Source organism: Geotrypetes seraphini, chromosome 2 (assembly GCF_902459505.1).
Source record: "Geotrypetes seraphini chromosome 2, aGeoSer1.1, whole genome shotgun sequence".
NCBI classification, from domain to species: domain Eukaryota; kingdom Metazoa; phylum Chordata; class Amphibia; order Gymnophiona; family Dermophiidae; genus Geotrypetes; species Geotrypetes seraphini.
This window is the reverse complement of record NC_047085.1, coordinates 64,507,392-64,534,344: the sequence shown is the minus strand read 5'-3', so window position 1 is coordinate 64,534,344 and position 26,953 is coordinate 64,507,392. Positions and strand designations below refer to the sequence as shown.

Sequence of the window (26,953 nt, the reverse complement as noted above, 5' to 3'; positions counted from 1 at the left end):
AAGAAAAAAATTTGGTACCAATATCTATAATTGAACAATTCATTATTTTAATGAATCGAACAGATTTACTACAGCACAGGAACATATCAAAAATGTTCTCAATTACATGCTTACTCTTACCCTCCTCTTCTTTTGTTTCCTTGTTGCTGGTTGGAAAGCAGACAGACACACAGGCATGTAAAATATTGCGATTTCCATCACATCTGTGGCTAAGGAATGTCTGCAGCATTTGAGGAGTCTGATCCAACACCACTGCTTGCTCTAGATTTACCAAATATTGCCTGCAGGCCTCATAATCACATCGGAGAATATGCTGCATCAGTGTTTGTTTCTGCACTCGGAAAAATGACAGAAAAGCAATTGAATAAAAGCAATCTAAATAAATTTACCATTCATATAAATCAGAGTTAAAAATATGATTTTGAGCACTTGTGGTCAAATATCCAAAAGACAGCATACATTTCTAGCAATGTCTAAGGAACCCAACCTGAGATCAGAAAATCTTTTTCGCTTTTGCTCCTTGTGACACTGTAAATCACTTAATCCACTCATTGCCCCAGGTACACTAGATAGAGTTTGAGCACTCCAGGACAGATAGGGAAATATTATATAGTACCTAAATGTAAACCACTTAGGATATTAAAACAATAAAATTTCTTGAAAGAATATATGAGGTCAAGTGGCAGAGCCACCATATAAACTTTAAATATATTATGCATACTTTCAGTAGCACCACTGGCCTAAAGCACTAGCACTGAAAATTCAAATATAAGGAGAAAATAGGTCCTTACCTGCTAATTTTCTTTCTTTTAGTCTCTCCAGACCAGCACAGAAACGAATGGGTTTACGCTCCTCTGCCAGTAGGTGGACACTGAGACATTAACTTTTAGCTACAGTACAATTGGGCTGTGCAGTCCCTCTTACACTCGGTCTTTACGAATAGCCAAGCAGAAAACCATTAGGATGAACAAACATGAACAACGGAATAGTCCAAAATCGGACCAGGGAACACAGTTGGATACTGATTAGAACAAGAACCTTTCAGAATGCCCCACAGTTTGCCAGCTAAACCAGCCGAACCACATGTCGCTGCTGTTTAAACTCCCCCAACAAGCAAATACAGTCAAACCTCGGTTTGCAAGTGTTTTGCAAGACGAGCAAAACATTCTCGCAAATCTTGTCTCGCAAACCGGGTGTTGACTCGATTTGTGAGCACCCCCCACACTCCGATAACCGGCATCACACCCTCTCCGCTCACATGGGCCCCCCGCACGAACCGGCACCCCCTGCCTGAAAAACTTCAAACTTACCCCCGTCTGGCACCGGCACGCAGCCCACAGGATGTGCCGGTGCCGCTTGAAGAAGTTCCCGCCTCTGCTGGGCCTTGAGCATGCATCTGCGCATGCTCAAGGCCATCTAGTTCTCCAGGCCTCTGGAAGGAAAACTCTCCCAAAGCTGGTGTCGAAAAACACGCCAAGCTATTACAAGCACTGAGACAGAGTCAACCAACTCTTAGCCAGTTTTACAATCTAGCCCAAGGACTGAAGAAACTCCACAACTCAAGCTGTGACCCAGGAACTCTCCTGCAACAACTTTGCTCGAATCAACCAATCGTCCAGATAGGGATGCATCAGAATACCCTCCTTGCTCAAGGCAGCTGCTACCACTATCATAGTGAAGATGTCTAGCTAGACCAGTGGTTCTACCTGGGTTCGACCGAACCCCAGGGGTTCGGTGAGTCAGTCTCGCGGGTTCGGCGGAGGTCAAAACACACCTCCGACTCATATAGCGCTTCGGTCACGTTCAATCATCTATCAGTTATTCAGTGATTTTGATCGAGACTGATCGTGTACTCGGTTTCTTGATCTATCAATCTGTAACTAACGCCTTATATACATCAATCAATTCCTGATCAAAATTTGTGATTCAACTGATAGATGATTGAACGTGACTGAAGCGCTTATGATTCGTGATGATACGTCCCACTTGTCCATAACTGGCTGCAGGTGATCACGCAACATCGCTTGGCCTATCTGTGCTGCAGGGGATTTGATGCGCACAGTAGTCGAATTGTAACTGTTGTGATGGTACGTCGTGTGATACCTATCTTAATATTTTAATCCCTTACTATGTCGAGCAAAATACGAAAGTGGTCGGACGAATGTGTACAATATGGATTCACATGTATAACGGAACGTGATGGGAGTCAGCGTCCTAATTGCATGATTTTCAATGCCAAGTTGAGTAATTCTAGTCTAGCTCTGGCAAAACTAAGGGAATACCTCCTTAAACTGCATGGAGATGGAAAATACAAGAACACAACGCTCGCTGAATTCAAGGTGAAGAGAGCAAGATTCAATAAAAAGGTTACTCTGCCTGTTCTCGGCTTTGTACCCATCAACAAACTGATCCTCACAGCATCGTATGAAGTTGCTTACCTGATCACAAAGCAGGGCAAACCACACACCATTGGTGAAACACTCATAAAACCAGCTGTGTTGAAGATGGCGAATATCATGCTGGGAAAAGCGGCTGAAGTTCAGTTATCTGAAATTCCTCTTCAAATGACATCATCAGCAACAGAATAGAGGACATGAGCAAAGACATCTTGGCTCAAGTAGTTGCAGATCTGATTTCAAGCCCGGCAAAATTCAGCCTTCAACTCGACGAGACCACAGACGTTTCTAATCTAAGCCAGCTTGCAGTATTCGTGCGCTATGTGAAAGACGACGTGATAAAGGAAGATTTTTTATTTTGTAAGCCTCTTACAACAACAACTAAGGCAACTGATGTGAAGAAACTTGTGGATGACTTCTTCAAAGACAACAATCTTTCGTGGGTTATGGTTTATGCAGTTTGTTCGGACGGAGCTCCAGGAAAGCTCGGAAGAAAGTCCGGTTTTGGTGCGCTAGTGAATGCCGATGCACCACACATCATTGTTACGCATTGCATTCTGCACAGGCATGCGTTGGCAACAAAAACCTTGCCTCCAAAACTGGCAGAAGTTTTAAAAATTGTTGTGGAATGCGTGAACTATGTGCGAAATAATGCTCTGAAGCACCGCATCTTCAAGGAGCTGTGTAAATAAATGGGATCTGAATTCGAGGTACTTCTGTACCATTCTAACGTTCGGTGGTTATCCGGGGACAGGTGCTGAATCGTGTTTTTGCCATGCGTGTGGAATTAGCTCTGTTTTTGCAAGAGCAGCAACATTGTCATGCAGATTGCTTCAAAAATTCTGAGTTCATTCTCATTTTAGCGTACATGGCTGATATCTTTGCAGCTCTCAATCATCTCAATAAGCAAATGCAGGGTGGTGGAGTCAACATCATCGAAGCGGAAGAAAACCTGAAAGCTTTTCAAAAAAAGCTACCATTATGGAAACGACGAACAGAAAATGATAACTTCGCAAACTTTCCCCTGCTAGACAACTGTGTAAGTAAGATCAAAGATTTATCTGGAATCGGAGACATTTCTGTACCCGCGGAACTGAAGCAAACTATTGCCACGCACTTAGATGAGCTTGCAAAGTCTCTCGACGGATACTTCCCTACAAGAGAGTCATATACAGCATGAGTGAGACAGCCGTTCACGTCTGAGACAACAGATGTCAATGATGAATACCTCGATGAAATCATTGAAATTCAGCAGAGCCAGGTTCAACAGCAACTCTTCAGAACAACAACGCTCTCAATGTTTTGGTGTCAACAATTGGTAACGTACCCTGTTATTGCTAAGAAAGCTCTGGAAATTTTCATACCGTTTGTTACAACATATCTTTGCGAGCAATCCTTTTCGAGGATGCTGGACATAAAAACGAAGAAAAGGAACAGACTTTGTTGCGAAAATGACATGAGAGTGGCACTTGCCAAGGTAAAGCCGTGCATTTCTGAACTGTTCTCTGAGAGGCAACAGCAGAAGTCACACTGATTTGCAGTAAATTTCATTATTATGTTATTATTATTCGAAATATAGGAGAACTTTTTTGTTTTCAAAATTGATATTATTTTTTCCCTCACTGTATATCTATGTTTTGAATTTGTAAAAATCATATTTTATTTTTCCAATAAAGAAGGGTTCGGTGAACACGCATATGAAACTGGTGGGGTTCAGTACCTCCAACAAGGTTAAGAACCACTGAGCTAGACCAAAGGGAAGAGCATAAAACTGATAATGCTCTCCCAAAATCACAAAACATAGGAATCGTTGATGAGAGACCCGAATGGGAACATGTAGATAGGCCTTTGTCAGGCTAAGAGAAGTCAAAAATTCCCCAGGCTGAATGGCTAGAAAGACCAATTTCAGGGTTTCCATGTGAAAAGATGGAACCCAGAGAGCTCTGTTGACACCTCTGAGATCCAAAATGAATCGAAAAGACCCCTCTTTCTTGGTCACCACAAAGTAAATGGAGTACCTGCTGGTGTAAAGCTCCTGAGGAGGCACTGGGACTACAGTTTTGAGGTCCAGCAACCTGAGCATTGTCTGCCAAAAAAACATTCTCTTCCAAGACGTCTTATGAGAGGAAAACCTGAAGCCACACTCAGAGCCATGGCCGGCTCCCTATATCCTGCCACAATTGTTTCTCTGCACACAGCTGCTGGCAGCGGCTCCTACACGCATCCTGCGGCTGAGCCTTCCCTCCAATGTCAGATGGAAGGCTTCCGGCTCAGCCATGGGAGGCACGTAGAAGCTGCTGCCCGCAGCTTTGTGCAGAGAAACAATTGCAGCAGGGAGGAGGGAGCCAGCCAGAACGTAAACACCCGCCAGTAGGAGGCATGTACTTGGGGTACAGAATAGCAGGAGGGAGGGAGAGGGGCACGTTGAAAGTCAGGAGGGAGGAAGCACAAACTTTGGACAAAGGATGGAAGGAAGGAGGGAGGGGGCAGGAACTTTGGACAAAGGATGGAGAGAGGGAGGGGAGCATGAGCCATAAGGTGGAAGAATGGAGGGAGTGAGAGAAAGATATGTTGAAGTGAAGGAGAACTGGGTGTCTGAGTGAGAGGGAAAGAGAGATGGTGCACATGGGAAGATAAAGAAAAATAATTGTTGGGCATAAGAAGAGAGAGAATTGTTAGATATGGTGTTGGGAGAGGAGTCAGGTACAGATGCATGGTGCCTCCTTAATAGGGACAACGGCACTGTTCTTGGAGGTGCATATGGGCATGTCCATTATTTTAACAGTTTTAACAGGTTTTTAATTGGTGCAATTATTGCACCGATTGAACCAATTAAAACAATAAGTTAGGCAGCAGAAGGGGTACCTACTGCCACCTAAGCTACCTCCTTAGTAGGGACAACAGAACCGTTCTTGGAGACGCCTTTGGGCATCTCCATTTATTTTAAATAGTGTTTTAATTGGTTCTCTTGCCACTTCTGGCTCTCTTCAGGGACACTTCTGAAACTACTCTTGCCTCAAGCCTTTGGACCCAAACCATTAACAATTCTCCTGCACTGAAATAAATCCAACTCTGGCTCTCTTCATGGCCACTTCTGAAACTATATGTTCTTGTTTAATTACATTACATTAGAGCAGTGTTTTTCAACCTTTTTTGGGCAAAGGCACACTTGTTTCATGAAAAAAAACACGAGGCACACCACCATTAGAAAATGTTAAAAAATTTAACTCTGTGCCTATATTGACTATATATAAAGTAATTCTCTTGAATAGGAATCAAATAAACACAAAGAAAGTATTTTATAATTACTTTATTATGAAATATTAAGTAAACAGAATAGTGAAAAATTATAAAATACTTTATTCAGTGCGAAACCTGGGCCTGTTTGGCTGAACACAAAGCTGATATTCTGGCTGGAATCGAAGAAAGACACACACGTAGCTCTTCGTCAACAGCTCTCAGTCTCTCTCTGTATTTGGTTTTTATAGCATACAAAAATAGACAAATATACCCTCCATCCTTTTTATTAAACCACAATAGCAGTTTTTAGCGCAGGGAGCTGCGCTGAATGCCCAGCGCTGCTCTTGACGCTCATAGGCTCCCTGCGCTAAAAACCACTATTGCGGTTTAGTAAAAGGTGACCATATTGTAAAATATAGACAGCAGATATAAATTCAGAACTGTGCATAGTAAGTGAAGGGAAGTTTTCATCTCTGTGAATTTACCCAGTTAACTATTAAGTTATTTGGGCAAATTCCTTTGCCTCCACTTTGCTAAATTTAAAATAAAATCATTTTTCCTACCTTGTCTGGTGATTTCTGGTTGCACTTTCTTCTTCTGACTGTGCATCCAATCTTTCTTCCTTTCTATCAGCCTGTATGCTTTATCTCCTCCACACCTCATTCCCTCCCCCAACTTTTTCTTCCTCTCTCCCTGACCTTTCTTTCTTTTTTTCTGTTTCTCTTCTTTCCTTCTGTTTCCCTGCCTGCCCCCTTTCTTTCTTTCTCCCTGCCGTTCCCCAAGCCACTGCCACTGCCGCTGCCATCGGGGAACAGGACCCACCAATGGATAACAGGCCCCAAAGCCGACGCCGACGCATGCTCTCCCTGACGTCAATTCTGCAATCGGAGAGGAAGTTCCACCCAGCCAGGCAGCGATTGGCTGGCCCGAACTTCCTCTCCGACTGCAGAATTGACGTCGGGGAGAAGAAGACTTATCGGCTTGATAGATTAGATTGCCAAGACAAAGTGAGTCCCGGGTGATCGACTCACTTTACCTTGGCGAGCTACTGGCACCCCTGCCTCGGGCCCCCTGTCAGCTCCAGGCCCCTGAATGCAGTACTGGTAGTACTGCCCTGATGGCGGCCCTGCGGCACACCAGGCAACATCTCGCGGCACACTAGTGTGCCGCGGAACAGCGGTTGAAAAACACTGCATTAGAGATTTCTATTCCGCCATTACCTTGCAGTTCAACTGATGCATTTACTTTGTAGTTCGTTGTTAATTTAGCTGTTATTTCTCTCTCTACCTCTTCCCTCTTTTGTCTTCTGAGACACCTGCCTCAAGCCTTTGAACCCAAACCATTAACAATTCTCCTGCACTGATATAAATACAACTCTCATCTCTTACCACTTCTGAAAATATATGTTCTTGCTTAATGTATAAAATTGATGCATTTACTTTGTAGTTCATTGTTAATTTAGCTCTTATTTCTCTCTCTCTACCATCTCCCTCTTTTATCTTCCCAGACTCCTGCCTCAAGCCTTTGAACCTAAACCATTAACAATTCTCCTGCTCTGATATAAATCCAACTCTCATCTCTTGCCACTTCTGGGCTCTCTTCAGGGACATTTCTGAGAAATGGCGATCATTAAAGTATAACCTACCTGTAGGAGATAGTCTCCACAGCCACACCATGAACTCAGCCATTCAATATGCTGATGCACGACTCATATTCTGTGGAAGCCACTATTCTCACATTACCCCTCTCCTCAAGTTGCTTCATTGGCTCCCTGTCCATTTCCAAATACAGTTTAAACTCCTCTTGCTTGCCTACAAGTGCATTCGCTCTGAAGCCCCCGATATCTCTCCTCACTCATTTCCCCATATGCTCCCCCCCCCGTGATCTCTACTCAACAGGCAAGCCCCCTCTTATCTGTACCCTTCTCTTCCACTGCCAACTCTAGACTCCGTCCCTTCTTTTTTGCGGCACCATATGCCTGAAACAGGTTGTCTGAATACGTTGTGCGAGAACTAGCCACCATTCCGAGAGCAGTGCGGGCCGAGCAGGAAGCACAAAAAGCTTGGCTCTGTCGAGTGTGCCACTGGCTGCGAAATGGGAACCAGGGACGGAGAGGCTCAGTACGGGGCAGGGCACAGAAAGATGACTCCTGCCCCATACACCGCTGGACCACCAGGGATTAAAAACAGTGAAAAAGGTAAGCACGGAGGGGTTAAAAAATTGTAGGTTGGCCAGGACGAGAGACAGGGGCATCCCTCCTGTCCAGGCCTACCATTAGACTACCAGAGGAGGTACAGGGTAGGAAGGTGAGACAGGGTGCAAAGCCTGACATGGAGTGAGGGGGGCTGTGTGCACAGCCTGGCAAGGAGTGAGTGAGGCTGGGTAAGTCTGGTAGGGCAGGGAGTGAGGGGATTGGGTACAGGGCCTGGCAGGGAGTGAGGTTGGGTACAGAGCCTGGTAGGGGAGGGCGTGAGAGATTGGACACTGGGTGCAAATCCTGGCAGGGCATAGCACTTGAAGCAGAAACCCGAGGTACAGCTATATGATGAGAGGGATGTTATTGAATGAGAGTACCCAAGAAAGGGACTTAGGGGTAATGGTGGACATGACAATGAAGCCGACGGCACAGTGCGCAGCGGCTGCTAAGAGAGCGAATAGAATATAGAATATGCTAGGTATAATCAAGAAGGGTATTACAACCAGAATGAAAGAAGTTATCCTGCCGTTGAATTGGGCAATGGTGCGCCCACATCTGGAGTACTGCGTCCAATATTGGTCGCCGTACCTTAAGAAGGATATGGCGATACTCGAGAGGGTTCAGAGGAGAGCGACACGTCTGATAAAAGGTATGGAAAACCTTTCATATGCTGAGAGATTGGAGAAACTGGGACTCTTTTCCCTGAAGAGGAGACTTAGAGGGGATATGATAGTGACTTACAAGATCATGAAGGGCATAGAGAGAGTGGAGAGGGACAGATTCTTCAAACTTTTGAAAAATAAAAGAACAAGAGGGCATTCGGAAAAGTTGAAAGGGGACAGATTCAAAACGAATGCTAGGAAGTTTTTCTTTACCCAACATGTGGTGGACACCTAGAATGCGCTTCCAGAGGGCATAATAGGGCAGAGTATGGTACTGGGGTTCAAGATAGGATTGGACAATTTCCTGTTGGAAAAGGGAATAGAAGGGTAGAGATAGAGGATTACTGCACAGGTCCTGGACCTGTTGGGCCTCTGCGTAAGTGGACTGCTGGGCACGATGGACCTCAGGTCTGACCCAGCGGAGGCATTGCTTATGTTCGAGTCAATCATTTTTCCTTCTTTTTGAGGGGGAAAATGGGGGTCTCGACCTATATTCAGATCAACTTATATTTGAGGATATGCGGTAGGTTCAAGGTGATTTATAACTCAAGAGCCTATTTAATCCAACAGGGATTTACAACTCTCACCAAAGGCTAATCAATATATCATAATTACGGTAACCAGCTAAATGTATTCACAAAATTCTCTCTCACACATTTACAAGCAGGCAGTCAAATGACCTTCGATCTATGCGGAGAATTTCTCTATTCTCTTTTCCTATACTAAAAGAATGTATTGTAAAAAGATTCCTGGGCAAAACTTTAGCTTAACAGGCTAGGATCTGGAGCAAAACCTTAAGTGCCCTATCTATGAATTCATTGTCTTATCAAAAGTTTAAGATAACTGTGAAATCCTATTTGTATGATAAATTTGTTTGAGAAATCTCTATTTGTGAATTCTTTCCCTTACTAAATGTTTAAGGAAACCTGTGAAATCTCTTTCATGTGACTTTTTTGGCTAAAGAAACCCAATTATGCAAGTTATATAATTCCATTTGTTTTTCATCTGCACTTGGCAGATTCTCTTTGTTGTAAACTGCTCTGAACTGTTAAAGTATGGCAGATTATAAATAAATTATTATTATTATTTTTCAATTAAATATGCATTTTGAGCTCTTTTTGATATTAAGTACAGGATGCTATATAAGTAGGGGGAGATTCTGGGTGAAAATTGAGTTTTGTAGTTCTTTGCATTGTTGCTACAAAATCACTCTGAAATACTTTATTTGATTCTTGAGTTCTAATTTAAAAAATATATATATATTAAAAAAAACCATACATAGTGTATATTTTAAATTCAAAACAGTTTCCTCCTGAACACTGGGATACCATCTCAATAAGAAAGCTGGGATCTGGAACCCAGACCCTTTATTTGTAACTACCTTGAACATTTTTCTCTCTATTTTATATCCCCTCTGAATTAATAACTGGAGCAAAAAGTCCTGACCACAGGCCATGCACCAAGACTCCTTCTAGATTTCTGTAATTATGGGCCCCAAATGCAGATATAGCACAGTTACTTACCGTAACAGGTGTTATCCAGGGAAAGCAGGCAGATATTCTCACATGTGGGTGACGTCATCCACGGAGCCCCGACGCGGACAGCTTTTCAAGCAAACTTGATTGAAGATTTCAAGTTTGCTGGTGCTGTACCACGCATGTGTGTGCCTTCCTGATCCACTAGAGGGCGCATCCCCTCCTCATGGTCTTCAGTTCAGATAGCTAGCAAAGAAGCCAACCTCGGGGAGACGGGCGGGTTGTGAGAATATCTGCCTGCTGTCCCTGGATAACACCTGTTACGGTAAGTAACTGGGCTTTATCCCAGGACAAGCAGGCAGCATATTCTCACATGTGGGTGACCTCCAAGCTAACCAAAAAGGGACGGAGGGAAGTTGGCAATTCAAGAAAACAGATTACGCAAAACCGACTGGCCAAACCGGCCGTCGCTCCTGGACAGAGTATCCAGGCAGTAGTGGGAGGTGAAAGTATGAACCGAAGACCAAGTGGCAGCCTTGCAAATCTCCTCGATAGGCATCGACCTGAGGAAAGCTACAGAAGCCGCCATCATTGGACTTTGTCCCGTGACTCGACCATGCAGCGCGAGACCAGCCTGAGCGTAGCAAAAGGAAATACAAGCAGCTAACCAGTTGGACAAGGTGCGCTTGGAAACTGGGCGTCCCAACCAATTAGGGTCAAAGGACAAAAAGAATTGAGGAACCGTCCAAGGAGACTGAGTGCGTTGAAGACAAAAAGCCAACGCCCTCTTACAGTCAAGTGTGTGAAGTGCCACCTCGCCAGGAGGCGAGTGGGGCTTCGGAAAAAAGACCGGAAGAACAATGGAAAGATTGAAAGGAAAGTTCGAAACCATCCTGGACAAGAACTGGGGTTGAGTACGCAGGACCACCGTGTCATGATGAAATACAGGAAAAGACGGGTCCGCAACCAGAGCTTGCAGCTCACTGACTCTGCGAGCAGACGTGAGAGCAACCAGGAATACCACCTGCCAGGTGAAGTAATTCAAAAGAGCTTCATCAATGGAATCAAATGGAGGTATCACCAATTGAGCCAGGAACACACAAAGATCCCAAACCACCGGAGGGGCTTTCAGCGGAGGATGTACAATGAAGAGATCCCTCATAAAGCGGGAAACCGTCGAAAGGATGGAGAGCAGCGTCCCATTCAGCGGCCGATGAAAGGCAGCAAATGCACAGAGGTGGACTCGAATAGATGTAGATTTGAGACCAGACCGAGACAAGTGCAACAGATAATCCAGCACTGAAGGCAAGGAGGCAGAGAGCGAATCCATGCGGTGCTCAGCACACCACGCAGCAAATCAGGACCATATCTGGGAAAAGCATTGCCGAGTGGAGATCTTTCGAGAGGCCTCGAGAACACCCCCACCGACTGAGAGAAACAGAAGGAGGGAGGCACGTTGCGAGGAACCAAGCTGATAAGTGTAGAGACTGCAGATTGGAATGCAACAAAACCGCAACACTGAGACAGCAGAGACGGGAACATAGGTAGAAGCTGAGTCTCCCTGACACGCTGGAGGAGCAGGGAGAACCATGGCTGCCAGGGCCACAGAGGAGCCATCAAGATCATGGCGGCGCAGACCGACAGGAGGTGTATCAAAGACCTGAGAATCAGAGTAAAGGGAGGGAACGCATAGAGGAACCTGCCCATTCCATCGAGAAGGAAAGCATCCACCTCGATGCGAACCCGGGAGAATATCCTCGAGCAATATCGAGGCAACCAGTGAGCGAGGGGCGAAGCGAACAGAACTACCTGTTGGGTTCCCCACCGAACAACCACATGCCGCAGAGTCTGAGAATGGAGCCACCATTCATGCGGCCGAAAAGGGCGACTCAACGAGTCCACCAGACAATGCTGCACGCCCCGGAAATACACCGCCCGAAGAAAGAAGCAGTGGTGTAACGCCCCCTGCCAATGACGAAGGGCTTCCCTGCAAAGTAACAGGGAACCTGTACATCCTGGCTTGGTCACAGAATACATCGCCACTGGGATGTCGGGACGCACCAGGACCCCGCAATCTTGCAATAACGAAAATCCACCACGGCATTGTAAATGGCCCGGAGCTCCAGCAGATTGATACGGCTGCGACGGCCCGCACCCGACCAAAGACCCTGAGTCTTAAGGCCGTCGAAATGCACCCCTAAGCCTATGCCGAGGAGTCCATCGGCAGAACCTTCTGATGCGGGGATACGAAGAGGTGGCCCACCAACGAGGAGGGAGCCGATCCTGCCATCACTGAGATGCTCGGGTCCAGCGGGGAACACGAAGATGAAACCAGGCGAACATCGGGACATGAACCGTGGAGACCCATGATCCCAAAAGGATCAGCATCAGCTCGGCCGAGGCCGAAGACCGCTGAGACACCAACTGACTCAGGCGCAGACAGGCGGCCTGCCGAGGCAGAGGCAGGAAAGACCGGAGACGGACCGAGGACAGAGGGGTCACCTTCCGGCATAAACAAACAAGGGCCTCCCCCTGAGGCCAAGACAAGAAGGAGCGCAGACAAACTGGGTCCAGGTCCACCCCGATGGACTCCCGAGACTGGGGCGGACAGAGTCTGAACCACTCCCGGACTAGAAACTAGTGCAGGGCACAAAGGGCCAGGACCAGACGCAGATGGGAGGATGGGAATGCCCAACCGACAGAAGCGAGGCTATACTCCCGATGCGTAGACACGGAGACACCCCTCCCGAAGGGAGGAGGGGAATCCCCAGAAGGAGAGCAGCCCGGAGGCTATGCGAGAATAGTCAAAAAGACGGCCAGGATTCGCCGAAGCCAGCGGCTGGACCATAACCCGGCGCAGCTGCAGCTATTGCGGCTGCTGCAAAGGAGGCCGAGATAACACAAGAAAGGTATCCGGAGGGCCCCTCCGGAGAAGGAGTCCAAACCACCAAGGCAGAAGGGATTCAGCTGAAGGTGTCCCGAAAGGCGAAGGACCGGTCGCATGCTGAGAGGCGGTTAGAGGCCGCAAGAGAAGCCTCAAGAAGCGCAGTACTCACGCAAGTAAAAGTGGCGAGACGATCCTGGAGGTTCGGATCCCCAGCCACACTCTGCACCAAGCGAGATGACGCATGGCGGGAGCAATAGAGCCGGAGCAGGGAGAAAGTCTCCTCCAGGAAACCAAACTCCGTACTACAAGATTCCGTCACGGCTGCCCAGAATGAACCGAAGAGAAAGCGGGGAACCCTCTCGAACAGGAGCCGGAGACGCCGAGGCACAGAGCTCCAGATGACGTCGAGGCACTAAGCCCCCGTCGATGCCGAGGTATAAAGCCCCCAGCGACATTGCAGCACCAAGCCACAGTCGACTTCGAGACACAAGGCCACAGCCAACCAAAGGGCACAAAGCCCCAAGCGACGTTAAGTCACAAAGCTCCAGTCGACGGCGAGGCACGAAGCCTCGGTCAACGACGAGGCACAGAGCTCGAGCCGACAATGAGGCCCCCAGCCTCAGTCGAAGTCGAGGCCCAAGCCTCAGACGATGTCGAAGCACAAGCGTCAAGTGACGCGAAGCACACGGCCGCAGCCGATGGCGAAGGCACAAAGCATCCGTCGACGTCGAGACACCAAGCCGCAGGCGACATCGAGACACCAAGCCGCAGGCGACATCAAGACACCAAGCCCCAGTCGACGTCGAGGCAGAAAGTCGAGGCACCAAGCCACATTCTACGTCGAGGCACCAAGCCCCAGCCGACGTCCAGGCACCAAGCCTCAGCCGACGTCGAGGCACCAAATCTCAGTCGAGGCACACAGCCGACGTCGAGGCACTCAGCCGACGTCGAGGCACTCAGCCGACGTCGAGGCACGAAGCCCCAGGCGACGTCGAGGCACGAAGCCCCAGGCGACGTCGAGGCACGAAGCCCCAGGCGACGTCGAGGCACGAAGCCTCAGCCGACGTCGAGACACGAAGCCTCAGCCGATGTCGAGGCACGGAGCTCCAGTTGACGTCGAGGCACACCGAAGTCCGTCAGAAGTCGGCACCGTACCAATGAAACTGGTAATAAAGGTGCAGCAGTGCGCTCCATAAAGGGCAACCTCGAGATGAGTATTCCCATGAAAGGAGGCATGCTTTGAAGGTCTCGTAGAGGCGGGCACGACTGCACTCGATGCCTGGAATGCCTGAGACTCAGCCGGCGGCGTTACCGAGGTAACGCACCTAGAAGAACAGAAAGAAAGAAAGAAAACTTACCGGGGATCGAAGCTACTCAGTCCGATTCCAACGAAGGAAAAAGGGTCCCGGCCATTCTGCTCACATGAGGTGAGCCCAGAGAGAGGCCAGGGAAGAGGAAAAAAAAAAAATACAGCTGCAGCCAAATGAGGCCTAGCAGCATGGCTGAGGCCCAAGAAGGGCCTGCCGGTGGAACCAGCAGAAACACAATAAAAAATCATTTTTTTTTTTTTTTTGAAACAAAGAAATACACGATCAATCAACAAACGCACAGCGACTCCCTAACAAAATAAAGAAGCCGCGGTGCTAGAAAGGCATTTAGAAGAACGCAGAGAAGAGAGACAGGGCTTTCTGGCTCCGCGGAAAACTAAGAACTGTAGACCATGAGGAGGGGATGCGCCCTCTAGTGGATCAGGAAGGCACACACATGCGTGGTACAGCACCAGCAAACTTGAAATCTTCAATCAAGTTTGCTTGAAAAGCTGTCCGCGTCGGGGCTCCGTGGATGACGTCACCCACATGTGAGAATATGCTGCCTGCTTGTCCTGGGATAATACAGTGTTTCACTACATAATAATTGGAAAGACCTTCCTCAGGAGCAATGAATACTGCCAGTATAGCATCTCAGTCAATGCTGGCTAGGTTAGCAGAAGACCTTAGAGCTAGGAAACTATATCTGCATTTACAAGGTATAGTTCATATTGTATTATGTATTTTACACGGTGAAAAATATATGCTGCGTTGAATTATCCATTTATTCTAGAAAGACAAGGTGTAAATGAAAAACCTATATTCTCTGTATGGAAAACTGTTTGTTGTACTAGAAGTGAGTCACCTAAATGGTTTATTTATCACAGAGCTTAAAACAAATTTACTGACAAAATTCTATTTAAGGGAATCATTAAGTTTTTACTTTCTAAATTTTATTATCTAAATTGAAATAAGAATATACCTCTACAGCCATGATTATAATAGCAGCTTTCTTTTTGATGGTTGAATTAGCAGGGAGATTGGTTAAAGAATGAACTCCCATTCCAAGACTACTGATCGGAGGAAGATCAAGCCAATCTGGATCTCTAATCCCCCCCATGCAGTCTTTTGCCATGGGGTAAATAGTGCCATTTCCATCTCTCAGAATGATAGGCGATTCCTGTGTAAAAAAAATAGAATTGTAAAATTCTAATAGGAAACTTCAAATCAAAGAAATAAAGAACTAAGACAAAGAGAACATGTTTAAAATTCAAGCAGTTTTTCTGAACAATTCTTTTAACAACTTGATACTGTAGGTAAAGAGATGCTTGAGATTCAGTAAACACTGATCTTAGGCAGGGTTTCTAGCCATGATGGCCCAATTTATCAGATCTGAGCATACTGCAGAAAGGATAACCCTTTGCCTTGTGTACTATATAAGCTCTGTCTGCTGTTTATTCTTAGTCATTAAGACACTGCTGGCTAACTGAACCACTATTGTTACTTTAAGCCATTGAAGACTATTCAATCTATGGCCATTGCTTCCATCCTTGGTAGTTCTGATTGATCACACCTCTGTCACCACAAGTACTGTCTTACTGTTTAACAACCTAACTTTAAGTTATAGTTCCTAATTTTGTAAGTACTGTTTAACCACCCTCAATTCTCCTCCCTCCCCCCCCCCCTGTTTACAATCTTCTCTCCAAAGTAATCATGAAACCCACAAAAAATATCCTCCTCCCCTACGCTATCTTATATCTCATCTGCCTCAGACTCTGGTCCCATAAGGTTGCCTCCTTTGAAGCTATCCCTCCCACCACTTACCCAGCCAACAGACAATGTTGTCTATGACCACCTCTCACTCCTCACCCACTCTGACCTAACATGACCAGGCCCTTCCCAAATCCAAGTACTTCATAACTGCCACCATATTAAATCCCATCCCAGAAAACAACGAGAACTTCAGAACATCACCCTCACTAATCCCACTCCACCCCTAAACTCCCGCACTTTTTCCAGTGCCTACCTTAACATTCACTCCATTAGAAACAAAGCCCAACTTGTGAAAGACTGGCTAACCACCTTCAAGCTAGACCTAGTATTCCTAACCGAGACATGGCTCATATCAGACAACCACTATTAATAGGCTGATTATTTTATCTTGAGACTGAAAAAACCAACTGCCTCTCTTCAATACCGTCTCAGGAATCCTCCACCATACATACTGGTTAATCAATTTTCATTTCAGATATATATGATTCTAATGGACCTCAGAAGCACCCTCCTCCATCCGTTATGACAATTTTTGTTCACGGGGAATATTGAGAGTATAAATCCTCACCGGTCCAATTTTTAATATCTTATTATGCACCAACTTCTAAAACTTTAATCTTTAAATGTATATGTACTTATCTTTTATGATACAGTGGCAGGACCCGACATGTTTCGCTTCCGCTTCGTCAGGGATCCATACTATAAATAGATAATCTCATGTCAGTACAATCCTATCGATATCCTACTGTGAATTAAAATATTATATTCTTCTTCTTATTTACTCACCCTAAGCCGCTTAGCAACCACCCCGCTCAAAAGTTAAATTGCAAGATGGTGGCGGCGTCTTTCATGTTGCTATTTAAAAAACTTGTAACCAGAGACCTGCCCCCCTGTGTGCTCCAATACGCATCCAATCACTCTCACACTATAACATTAAAGGGGAACACACTACAACTAACCAGAGCATGTCAAAACAAAGTAGATCACTCGATTTCCATATTTAAACCCGCGGGTACCACCGTGTTAAGTCGGTGGATCCAACGCTGCTCTTTAACATTTAAAGCTGCCTCGATGTTGCCACCCACCCTCCCTACACTAATATCATCAATGACTCTCCATTTTAAATCCAGTACAGAATGGTTCAACTGCAACATATGCTGAACCATCGGAGCCTCTCTCTTTTTGTTCTTTATTCGTGATTTGTGCTCATTCAAACGAATCTTCACTGGTCTATTTGTCCTCCCTATATACATTAGATCGCAGGGGCATACGATCACATAGATCACCCCCCTGCTGTTACAATCCGTAATGGATCTAGATTCAATGGTAACGTGTTTGCCTGGCACCTCCCACCTCGCCCCCTCTATGGTGTTACTACACCATTGCCATTTTCCACACGCTTGATGTCTCCCCTGCTTTAATTCACAGTAGGATATCGATAGGATTGTACTGACATGAGATTATCTATTATAGTATGGATCCCTGACGAAGCGGAAGCGAAACATGTCGGGTCCTGCCGCTGTATCATAAAAGATAAGTACATATACATTTAAAGATTAAAGTTTTAGAAGTTGTTGCATAATAAGATATTAAAAATTGGACCGGTGAGGATTTATACTCTCAATACTCCCCGTGAACAAAAATTGTCATAACGGATAGAGGAGGGTGCTTCTGAGGTCCATTAGAATCATATATATCTGAAATGAAAATTGATTAACCAGTATGTATGGTGGAGGATTCCTGAGACGGTATTGAAGAGAGGCAGTTCATATCAGACAACGACATCAATGACATCCTACCCAATGGCTACAAAATCATCCCCCTCTCCCATAGCTCTAAAAGAGGGGGTGGTATCGCCATCATCCTAAAAGATCACTTCAACTTCCCGATTATTGACTCCAAATCCATTATAGACCTTGAAATCATCACCTGCACCCTCTAGAATCATGATCTCATGAATCAACTGACCACCACTGTTCTACATTCCGCCTAACAAATGGAACAAAGCCAGCTAAGACATCTCTGAATTCCTCCTCTTAAACACCTCAAAGGATAAATATAATCTTCTACTAGGCAACATAAACCTCCACCTAGAGTGCCAAGACTCTCCATCAGTTAAGGAAGTACTCTCCCTCCTAACCTCCCTAGGATTCCCCCCTACCACCACCCATCAGAAAGGCTACCACCTAGACTTAATCTCCTTCTCCTCCAAAGACCCACCCCCTCCCCCATCTCCTTTACAAAAGAAACCTGGACTGACACAATCTAGTCAGACCACCTTCTCGCCAACTTCCAAATACTCTGGAGCAACACGAATCTTAACCCAACCGTCAACCACAGAAAGAATGCCCTGACCACAACTTTCAGACCTTCCCTCAACCCCACTGAATTTTGGTCCTACTTCACATTACTACCCAACCCCCGACACTAATAGGGACTTCACCGAATACTGGAACTACTCCAGTAATATGATCCTTGCTAAAATCGCACCGCTAAAGAAAGGCAAAAAAAGACGACACATAATAGTCGGATGGTATGACATGGAACTAACAACATTAAAACAAAAGGCACGCCAACTAGATAGAATATAGACCAAAACAAAAAATGAGAAAGACAAAGCAAACTGGAGATCCAAGATACACGAATATAAAAGAATTTCAAAAGAAAAACGACGCGCCTATTCTTCGACCAAAATAGGTTCCCCCACAGCTAACAATAAGGAACTCTTCAAACTAATTAACACGATGCTCGAAGTTCACCATAAAAGATCCCCCCTCCACCCAACTACCAACTGCTAAGTCCTTTGCATCTCACTTCAAGAAAAAAATCCTCATGCTAAGTGCACCCTTCCAAAACTCCCCCTCCTTCCCCACCACTAACCCCCACTCAGACTCCATCCCAGCTGACATGTACTCGGATCACTTCAAAAAATCCAATTGGTTCCAATTCCTCCAACTCCACAACAAAAATGCCATTTCCTACTGCCGCCTCAACAGCTGCCCACCCAAAGCACTGCTCTATGACTGGATCTCACAACGGATGACCAACGGCGAATTCCCAACTGATCTCAGCCACATCCTAATCACTCCCATCATAAAGAACCACAAGGACCCTATATCTTCAACTTCCAACTGCAGACAAGTAGCCAACATTCCCTTCTTCACCAAGAACTGATCAACACTGCCCTAATAATCTATCTGGATAAATTTTCTACACTACACGAATACAAATCAGGATTCCGCAAACACCACAGCACTGAAACCGCACTAGCCATCATGGATCACATCTCTCACATTCTTAGTGCAGGGAACCAAGCACCAATACTCCAATTTGACCTGAGCAGTGCCTTTGACTTAGTGGACCACAAAATTCTATTTAACTGTCTGGATGCTATAGGAATAACAGGCAAAGTTCTAAGCTAGTTCGAGAGCTTCCTGAAAAACAGATCCTACAAAGTCATTAGTGACAAATCCTACTCACAATCATGGGTCAACCCCTGTAGAATCCCACAAGGCACCCCCCACACCCTTTTTAACATTTACATGTCCTCTCTAGGCCAAGCACTATCAAAGCTGAACATCAAATCTTACATATATGTAGACGATATAGAGGGTACTTCGAGCACAAAAAAGTCACAACAACAACCTCCAAATAACTGCTCACCACTAAAGCTGAGTGCTCAAGAGCCATGCCGTAAGACCAAAATGCCATGAGTTTTCCAAGGACACCAGTCCCTGACTGAGAAGATATTAATAAAAAGGGATCCGGAGCCTCATATCCCACTAAAGACACAGAAGAACCGCATACTGCAGGCGGCGAGACCAAACCAGACCAAATAAAGACACCAAGCCAGAATGTGTCGCTTGTTCGGAAGATGACCTGACCAATCAGAGGCCATGGGAGAAACATCATAAAGGAACTTGTGAGCCAACCAGGGCTAAGCCAATACCTCTGACCCTAGCTTCTATGCTGTTTGTTGACCAAAAAGGCGCCCGTCCTCGAGATCTCTGCAGAAGCCAACAAGATCATCCAGGGCAATCCCCAGCTCTTGTAAGAGCAGACGAAAAGGCTCTTCTGAGAGGAACCAGGCTCCTGAAACCAGGAAATGTCAGCAGAGGAAGACTGCTGGAACACTGGCGACTCTGGCCCCATGGGCTGCCAAAATGTGTTCCTCCCAATGGAATGCCACCAATCTACCTTGCCCAAGAGAGAGAGAAGTGAGAGAGAGTGAGGGGGGTAGAGAGAGAGAGGGCACTAGAACTCCCTGACGATGTACATATTTCATTGCCATGGCATTGAAGAAAACTTGAAACACCAGTCTACATTGGTACTTTTTCTTTTAAGTTTTTCTTTGTTGTTTGATTGGTGGGTTTTTTTTTTTTGGGGGGGAGGGCTTGTATGTGTGCGTGTGTGGTGTAGCCACTGCATAGGAACCTGAGGATGCCTGGAATTGGAACCGTGGTAACGGAGGCGTAGCCCTATGAATGTCTCTAGGAGGAAACCTGAATATCACTGTCGACACCAACGAGAGGAACGAAGAAATCCATGATCCCCTCCCAAACGTCAGCGAAACTGGATTACAGGGAGCAACTTAGGGTAGCAAGCATCCACCTGAGAAGAGGTTATCCTGACCTATACCAACAAGAATCCGGCCCCTGAAAGGACAGCTGCTCAAGGAGAACCTCGAGGCTGCATCTGCATCCAAAGACAGGACCGAAGAGACCAGCGCTCAGACTATGCACTAGCAGAACATGTACTAAGACTCGAAAGAGATCATAAAGGACGCCCAGCACCGCAGCCACACCAACCAGAGAACAGGCATGCACTACCACAGAGGACGCATTGCACAGGTCGGAATAACAGGCAGGTGCCAAAAATGAAGTGTCCACTGCCAATCGACTACCTGAGGATGCTAGAAAATAATATTTTGTATCAGAACAGCCTCCTGCATCCTGACAGACATGAATATTCACTCCCCATCCCTAGGGAGGGCTGCGCGCTGGAAACCTGCAACACGGCAGAATCTACCTCAGGCTGTTCAGACTTGCCAAAGAGCAGGATTCAGGTGATAAAGTGAAGACACAGCTGTAGCAGATCGGAAAACACTGTACGGGATCACATTGTTCTGAAACCTGTCCCAGGATCCATGGACGAAATATAAAAGACACAGGAGAATGGACCAGGACCAAAGCTTGGAAAGTGAAAAACCCAAATGGAGCTTTTATAGTACACCAGCTGTAAATAATATAGCACATAAGGGGTACCCAATGATGGTGTGCGGCCTACAGTGGTTAACAAATTTTCCGCTGCTGTAATTGGTGCCAAAATTTGGAGCGTTAGAGCAGTATTGCTCTTCAGCTCGAGACCTCACATTGAGGATACCCCATTAAAATAAAATATTAATCATATAATTACACCCCCTGTGAGATATTTGTGCATTTTGTATTCTGTATTTTTTCTAGAAAACCAATCAAACAAACGTAGCCATAATATTCATTCAGTGTATACCTTTTCCTTCTTTCTCTCTTAATAAATTAAGATCAAACAAAAGAAATATTCATTGCTCAAACCACTTAAGTAAAAATATTGTTTGAAGTCTTAAGTATAGAGGTTATTTCAATATGACAAACATGGAAAATATTCTAACACATACCTGTCCAGCTGTAAAAATTGCAACATGGTGCTCATTCTGACCTAGAAAAGCGATGCTGCTGGTTGGAAAATTGTTTTCCTGTTCAGCTTTTCCAGTGGCAAGGTCAAATATGCAGTACCGAACCCAGCTGCCAGTCTTGAGAACAGCATGAACACCTTTATCAATACCAAAGAAAAATAGTAGAAAAAGTTATAAACTGTATCTACAAAATGGTGTTAGATATACAGCAATATTTATTTACTGACATTGTTGATATATGTTTATACATTTTTATACTTGTAACATCAAAATGAATGACAGAGGCCCCTATCGAACAATTCAGCTGAGGAACATAAAAGATGAAAAAAAAACCTAGATCCACCAATTCAGCAATTTACAATTCAAAAAAAAAAAATGTGGGAGACATCAGAGGCTTGAAAATTGTTTGTCAAAAAGGGAGGTGAGCATCCAAACAATACAGAAAAGAAAATGAGCAATATCTGGCTCCTCTTTCACATCTTCCAGAATCAACAGCACACATCAACTGATCACCTCTTCATCCAGGAGTGAAATATAAATGCATATTCAAATACTTTGTTCACTTACACAGCCACGAGAACCTGGAACAGCCTCCCCACATCCATAAGGATTGAGTCAAACTACATATACTTCAAGAAAAAGCTGAACACATATTTCTTTGACAAATTCATTATTTCTCAGTAACTTCACCTGTTTGTCTAGCCCAGGGGTCTCAAAGTCCCTCCTTGAGGGCTGCAATCCAGTCGGGTTTCAGGATTTCCCCAATGAATATGCATGAGATCTATTTGCATGCACTGCTTTCAATGAATATTCAATGGGGAAATCCTGAAAACCCGACTGGATTGCGGCCCTCAAGGAGGGACTTTGAGATCCCTGGTCTAGCCAAATATCGTCAACATTCCTTCACCCATATATGTTTTTACTGCTACACCCCCCTTGCCCCATTTGTGAATCTGTAATTACCATCTTCAGTGCAAATGTAAACCATTCCCTCCTTTTGCCAATCTACTCACAAGGAATTAACTTCACTTAAAGAAGAGATGTAACTAACACTGCCCATACTACCTTTGGGCCTCTTAACTTGTAAATCACCTTGAACCTATATTGGATAAGTGTGATCCAGAAATTCAAATTAGATTAGATATTATTGATCATTAAATAAATGGGAATCTCAACTCCTAACCTTTACCTCCTGGGCAGAAACCCCTGGAGACATATCCTTGATGCAAGTAGATATTGCATATCCTAGTAAGCAGGTCCTGGTTACAGAATTATCTCTTACTTCACCAGGACAATGCTCTTCATTAAAAAAGACCTCCCTCCTCCAAGGCAGCATACAGGCTGCCAGTCTGGAGCTGTGCCTTTTCTACAACGTCCATGTAGGTCTCCTCTATGTATCTCTCTCAGGTTCTCCAAATCTGATACTCTAGCCTCAAGCAATCGAACCTGTTACACCGAGCATACACGTCATGACCTCTCATCAACTGTGACACTTGGTGCAAAAGACTGGATAGCCCCCGTCTTGCTGCTGGACTGCTGTCAGCATCTTAATATTAGTGATTTCTTTGTTAAATTGCTACGGGAGTTGGAATATGTTGCCTCCCCAGCTGCCCCTTCCGACTGTCCACTCTGTCGACTTCCCTTCAACAACCCTTACAACCCCTTCTTCCTTTTCTGAAGTTACGGAAGAGGAAACTGCTCACCTTCTCTCCTCCTCCAAAACCACCACCTGTTCCTCTGATCCAATTCCTACCTGCCTATTCTGATCCATCGCTCCCGCTTTAATCCCTCCCATCTGTCACATCCTCAACCTTTCATTCTCCACTGCTACAGTTCCTGATGTCTTCAAACATGTTGTAGTTACGCCCCGCCTTAAAAAGCCCTCGTTAGACCCTAAGTCCCACTCCAACTACTGCCCTATTTCCCTCCTCCCCTTCCTATCCAAACTACTCGAAAGTGCTGTTCACTGCATTTGCCTTGACTTCCTTTCTTCTCATAATACTCGACACACTTCAATTGGGCTTTCGCCCATGCTATGGAAACTTTCCTGGCCAAATCCAATGGACTCTACTCTGTCCTCATTCTTCTTGATCTGTCTGATGCCTTCAACACTATTGACCACTGCCTCCTTCTTGACACGTTGTCCTCACTAGGATTCCAGGATTCTGCTCTCTCTTAGTTTTCTTCCTATCTCTCTCGTCATACTTTCAGCTTATGTTATGGTGGATCCTCCTCCGCTGCCATCCTGTTGTCTATTGGCGTACCCCAAGGCTCTGTCCTGGGCCCTCTCCTCTTTTCCCTATATACCTGCTCTCTTGGTACATTGATCTGCTCTCATGGTCTTCAATATTACCTCTATGCTGACGATCCCCAGATCTACCTCTCCATGTCGGATATCTCTGAAGGAGTTCTGGCCGAAATTTCAGCTTGAATACGTATGATATCTTTGTAAGCTTTGAAAATTGCTCCATCCCAAACTCCAGGCCGTCTGGGGTCTGCTGTCCGGTAAGGCTATCAGATCATCTAGGCCAGTGGTCTCAAACTCGTGGCCCAGGGGGCCACAAGCGGCCCGCCAGGTACTATTTTGAGGCCCTCGGTATATTTATCATAATCACAAAAGTAAAATAAAACAGTTTCTTGATCATATGTCGCTTTAGCTGTAAATTACAATATTATTAAGTCTTAGCCAAAAGTAAAGATTTATAAACTATTGAGTTTTACCTCAAGCAAAATTGTCATTTCTTTAATAAGACATTAACTATTTTTTATGAGGCCCTCCAAGTACCTACTTATCCAAAATGTGGCCCTGCAAAGGTTTGAGTTTGAGACTACTGATCCAGGCCCTTGCCAAAGAGCATCTGCCCCTGAAAGAAACGCCTTCTTAGTGTAGCTTTACAGCAATCATCTCTTGTCCACTGTCTGATCCAGAGAATCCATTGGGCGGAGATAGCATAGGCTCAGACCTTGCACTTAACTCTGATAAGATCATATACAGCAGTGGTTCTCAACCCTGGAGAACCACCAGGCCAATCGGGTTTTCAGGCTAGCCCTAATGAATATGCATAGAGCAGATTTGCAAGCCTGTCACTTCCTTTATAAGAAAATCTCTTTCATGCATATTCATTAAGGCTAGCCTGAAAACCCGATTGGCCTGGTGGTCCTCCAGGACAGGATTGAGAACCACTGATATAGAGCATCTGCAATATAATTCACCACAGAGAGGAGTATTTGGGAAATTCCCCATCTATCAGGTCTGAGGCCCGAGACAGGTGAGTATGACATGCATGTGCCACAAAGAAAGATGTGTTTGCCACCTTAATCCCTAGAGCCAAAGCTTCAAATTACTGCTTGAAGAGCAAGTCCACTTTATGGTCCTGAGTATCCTTTAACATCACCCATCCTTTACTAGGCAGGGAGGTTTGCTTAGTGACCTATGCCACCAGGAAATTCACTTTCAACAGAAAAACAGCTACTGGAAATGTGGCATCATGGGAAACAGCTTGGCCACAGTATTAGCTAGTCGAAGGGATCCCTCTAGTTCACAAGAAGTATATCAAATACAGATCATACAAAAAAGCACAGTTACTTACCGTAACAAGTGTTATCCAGGGACAGCAGGCAGCATATTCTCTACATGTGGGAGACCTCCAAGCTAACCAGCATGGGGCGGTGGGAGAGTTGGCAATTTAGGAGAACAGATTTTGCAAAAAAAGACTGGCCAAAATGGCCATTCATCCGGAAAAAGTATCCAGACAATAGTGAGAGGTAAAGGTATGAACCGAGGACCAAGTGGCAGCCTGATGTCATCATGGCAATGTCCGCGCATTTCCGGATGCCTTGAGCCACAGCCACTACATTTAGTGTGCCGCTGCTCAAGAAAGTTTGCGGGACACTGCTCTAGTGACTTCCAGTGTTCAGTGACCAGCTGCATTCAGATGTGAGGGATAAAATACAGTCGGAGCCACAAAACTGAGCATTGAGAAGATGCAGCTGGAGGAACTTCCAGGTTTAACCCTTGCAGCAAGGTGGAACCAATATTCAAAAGTACAGAGGCCTTGAACAACCAGCGTACCATGGGGCCTTCCCCTGATCTAGGGTCGTTACCAATTCTCGACTGCTGACCCCCTGCAAGGTAGTAGAATCTGCCAGAGAGACTTCATTCTGGGATAAAAGTGGCATGGAATTGGACTTGTCATCCTCCCAGTCAGTGACAGACAACCTCATGGTCCAAGTCTGCATCCTCGTCTGGTGGGGGTGCCTACTGAGGGGGAAAACCCTGTGCCACAGCAGTTCAAATAAGTTTTCTACATAAGGCTAAGGACCTTGTCCTATGCCTTAAGTAGTTCTGAGTAGGGCCAGCTTAGTTTACCTGGACAGGTACAGTGAGCAAACATGAAATAAAAAAATTCAGCTATTACACTTTCTCACATTGCACCAGGATTTACTAGCTAGAAAGAAAAGAAAAACTGTTGATAGATAAGGCCTAATCCAAGAGCAAGTGAGAATGTGGATTAGTTGCTATAAATTAATAAATGAAAATTGGATAAACTGGAATAAAATGATCAAAAATACAAAAAGTTTAAAAACAGGGATTTTAAGTTACCATATGGATTTGATATATGTCATGTGCTTGACGGATATAGGGAGGCAGGCTAAGACATTTTGTGATTGATGACTACCATATCAAATGTACTCCAGATGGGAAGCTTAAGTTTCTTATAGAGCTTCTTTGTGTTAGAGTGACCAGCCTGAACTAGGCCAATCCTCAGGGAAATGTAGGCAGACAGGAGTTGGCTTTTGACCTGGTATCCAGATACCAGGGGGCCCTAGGTTTGCCATGACTTGAGCTTGCTAAGGACAAATCTAAACCACATGTGTATCATGGTATGAATTGATCCAAAATTAAGTGTCAGAAAGTTAGGAAAAATTACATAATAGAAATTTTCTTAGGTAGCTATAGGTAATATGTTAACAACCAATGTAGATTGGATTAGGAATATATGTTATTTTGATTTTCATATATCTGAAATCCTAAAGAGATCCTGATAAGGCAACAGATGGTGTTTGACCTCTGACCTTGAGCAACTTTTTTTACGTAGAACCTTGATGGGAGGGGTACCTGCTCTTTTTCATCTTTTCTTTGTGCAGTCTTTGTGAGACAAAGATCTCAGGAAAAGACACTGATATTTACAGGAAGGGATGTAGAATCTGAGGAGTTTTGTATATTATAATATTGGTCTATGTATTTCTTCTTTTTATAAAATATGTAAGCTTAATGTGAGAATGTAACTTTTTTAGATATAAGAATGTAATTTGTGACACGCCTATATGAAGCTAGCCTTATA

The 26,953-nt window shown here is 45.1% G+C and overlaps 1 protein-coding gene across 8 annotated transcripts in view; it reads right to left on the bottom strand.

Moving 5' to 3' along the window:
* Positions 1–26,953, bottom strand: part of UBR5 (ubiquitin protein ligase E3 component n-recognin 5) — a 1,080,924-nt gene that overhangs the window by 530,798 nt on the left and 523,173 nt on the right. For all 8 annotated transcript variants that reach the window (XM_033933084.1, XM_033933089.1, XM_033933086.1 and 5 more), the window contains 3 exons: positions 21,591–21,745; positions 15,147–15,344; positions 121–331 (listed from right to left, as the gene is read on the bottom strand). In XM_033933084.1, the coding sequence (XP_033788975.1) occupies positions 121–331; positions 15,147–15,344; positions 21,591–21,745 (564 nt within the window). The remainder of the gene's footprint in view (positions 1–120; positions 332–15,146; positions 15,345–21,590; positions 21,746–26,953) is intronic.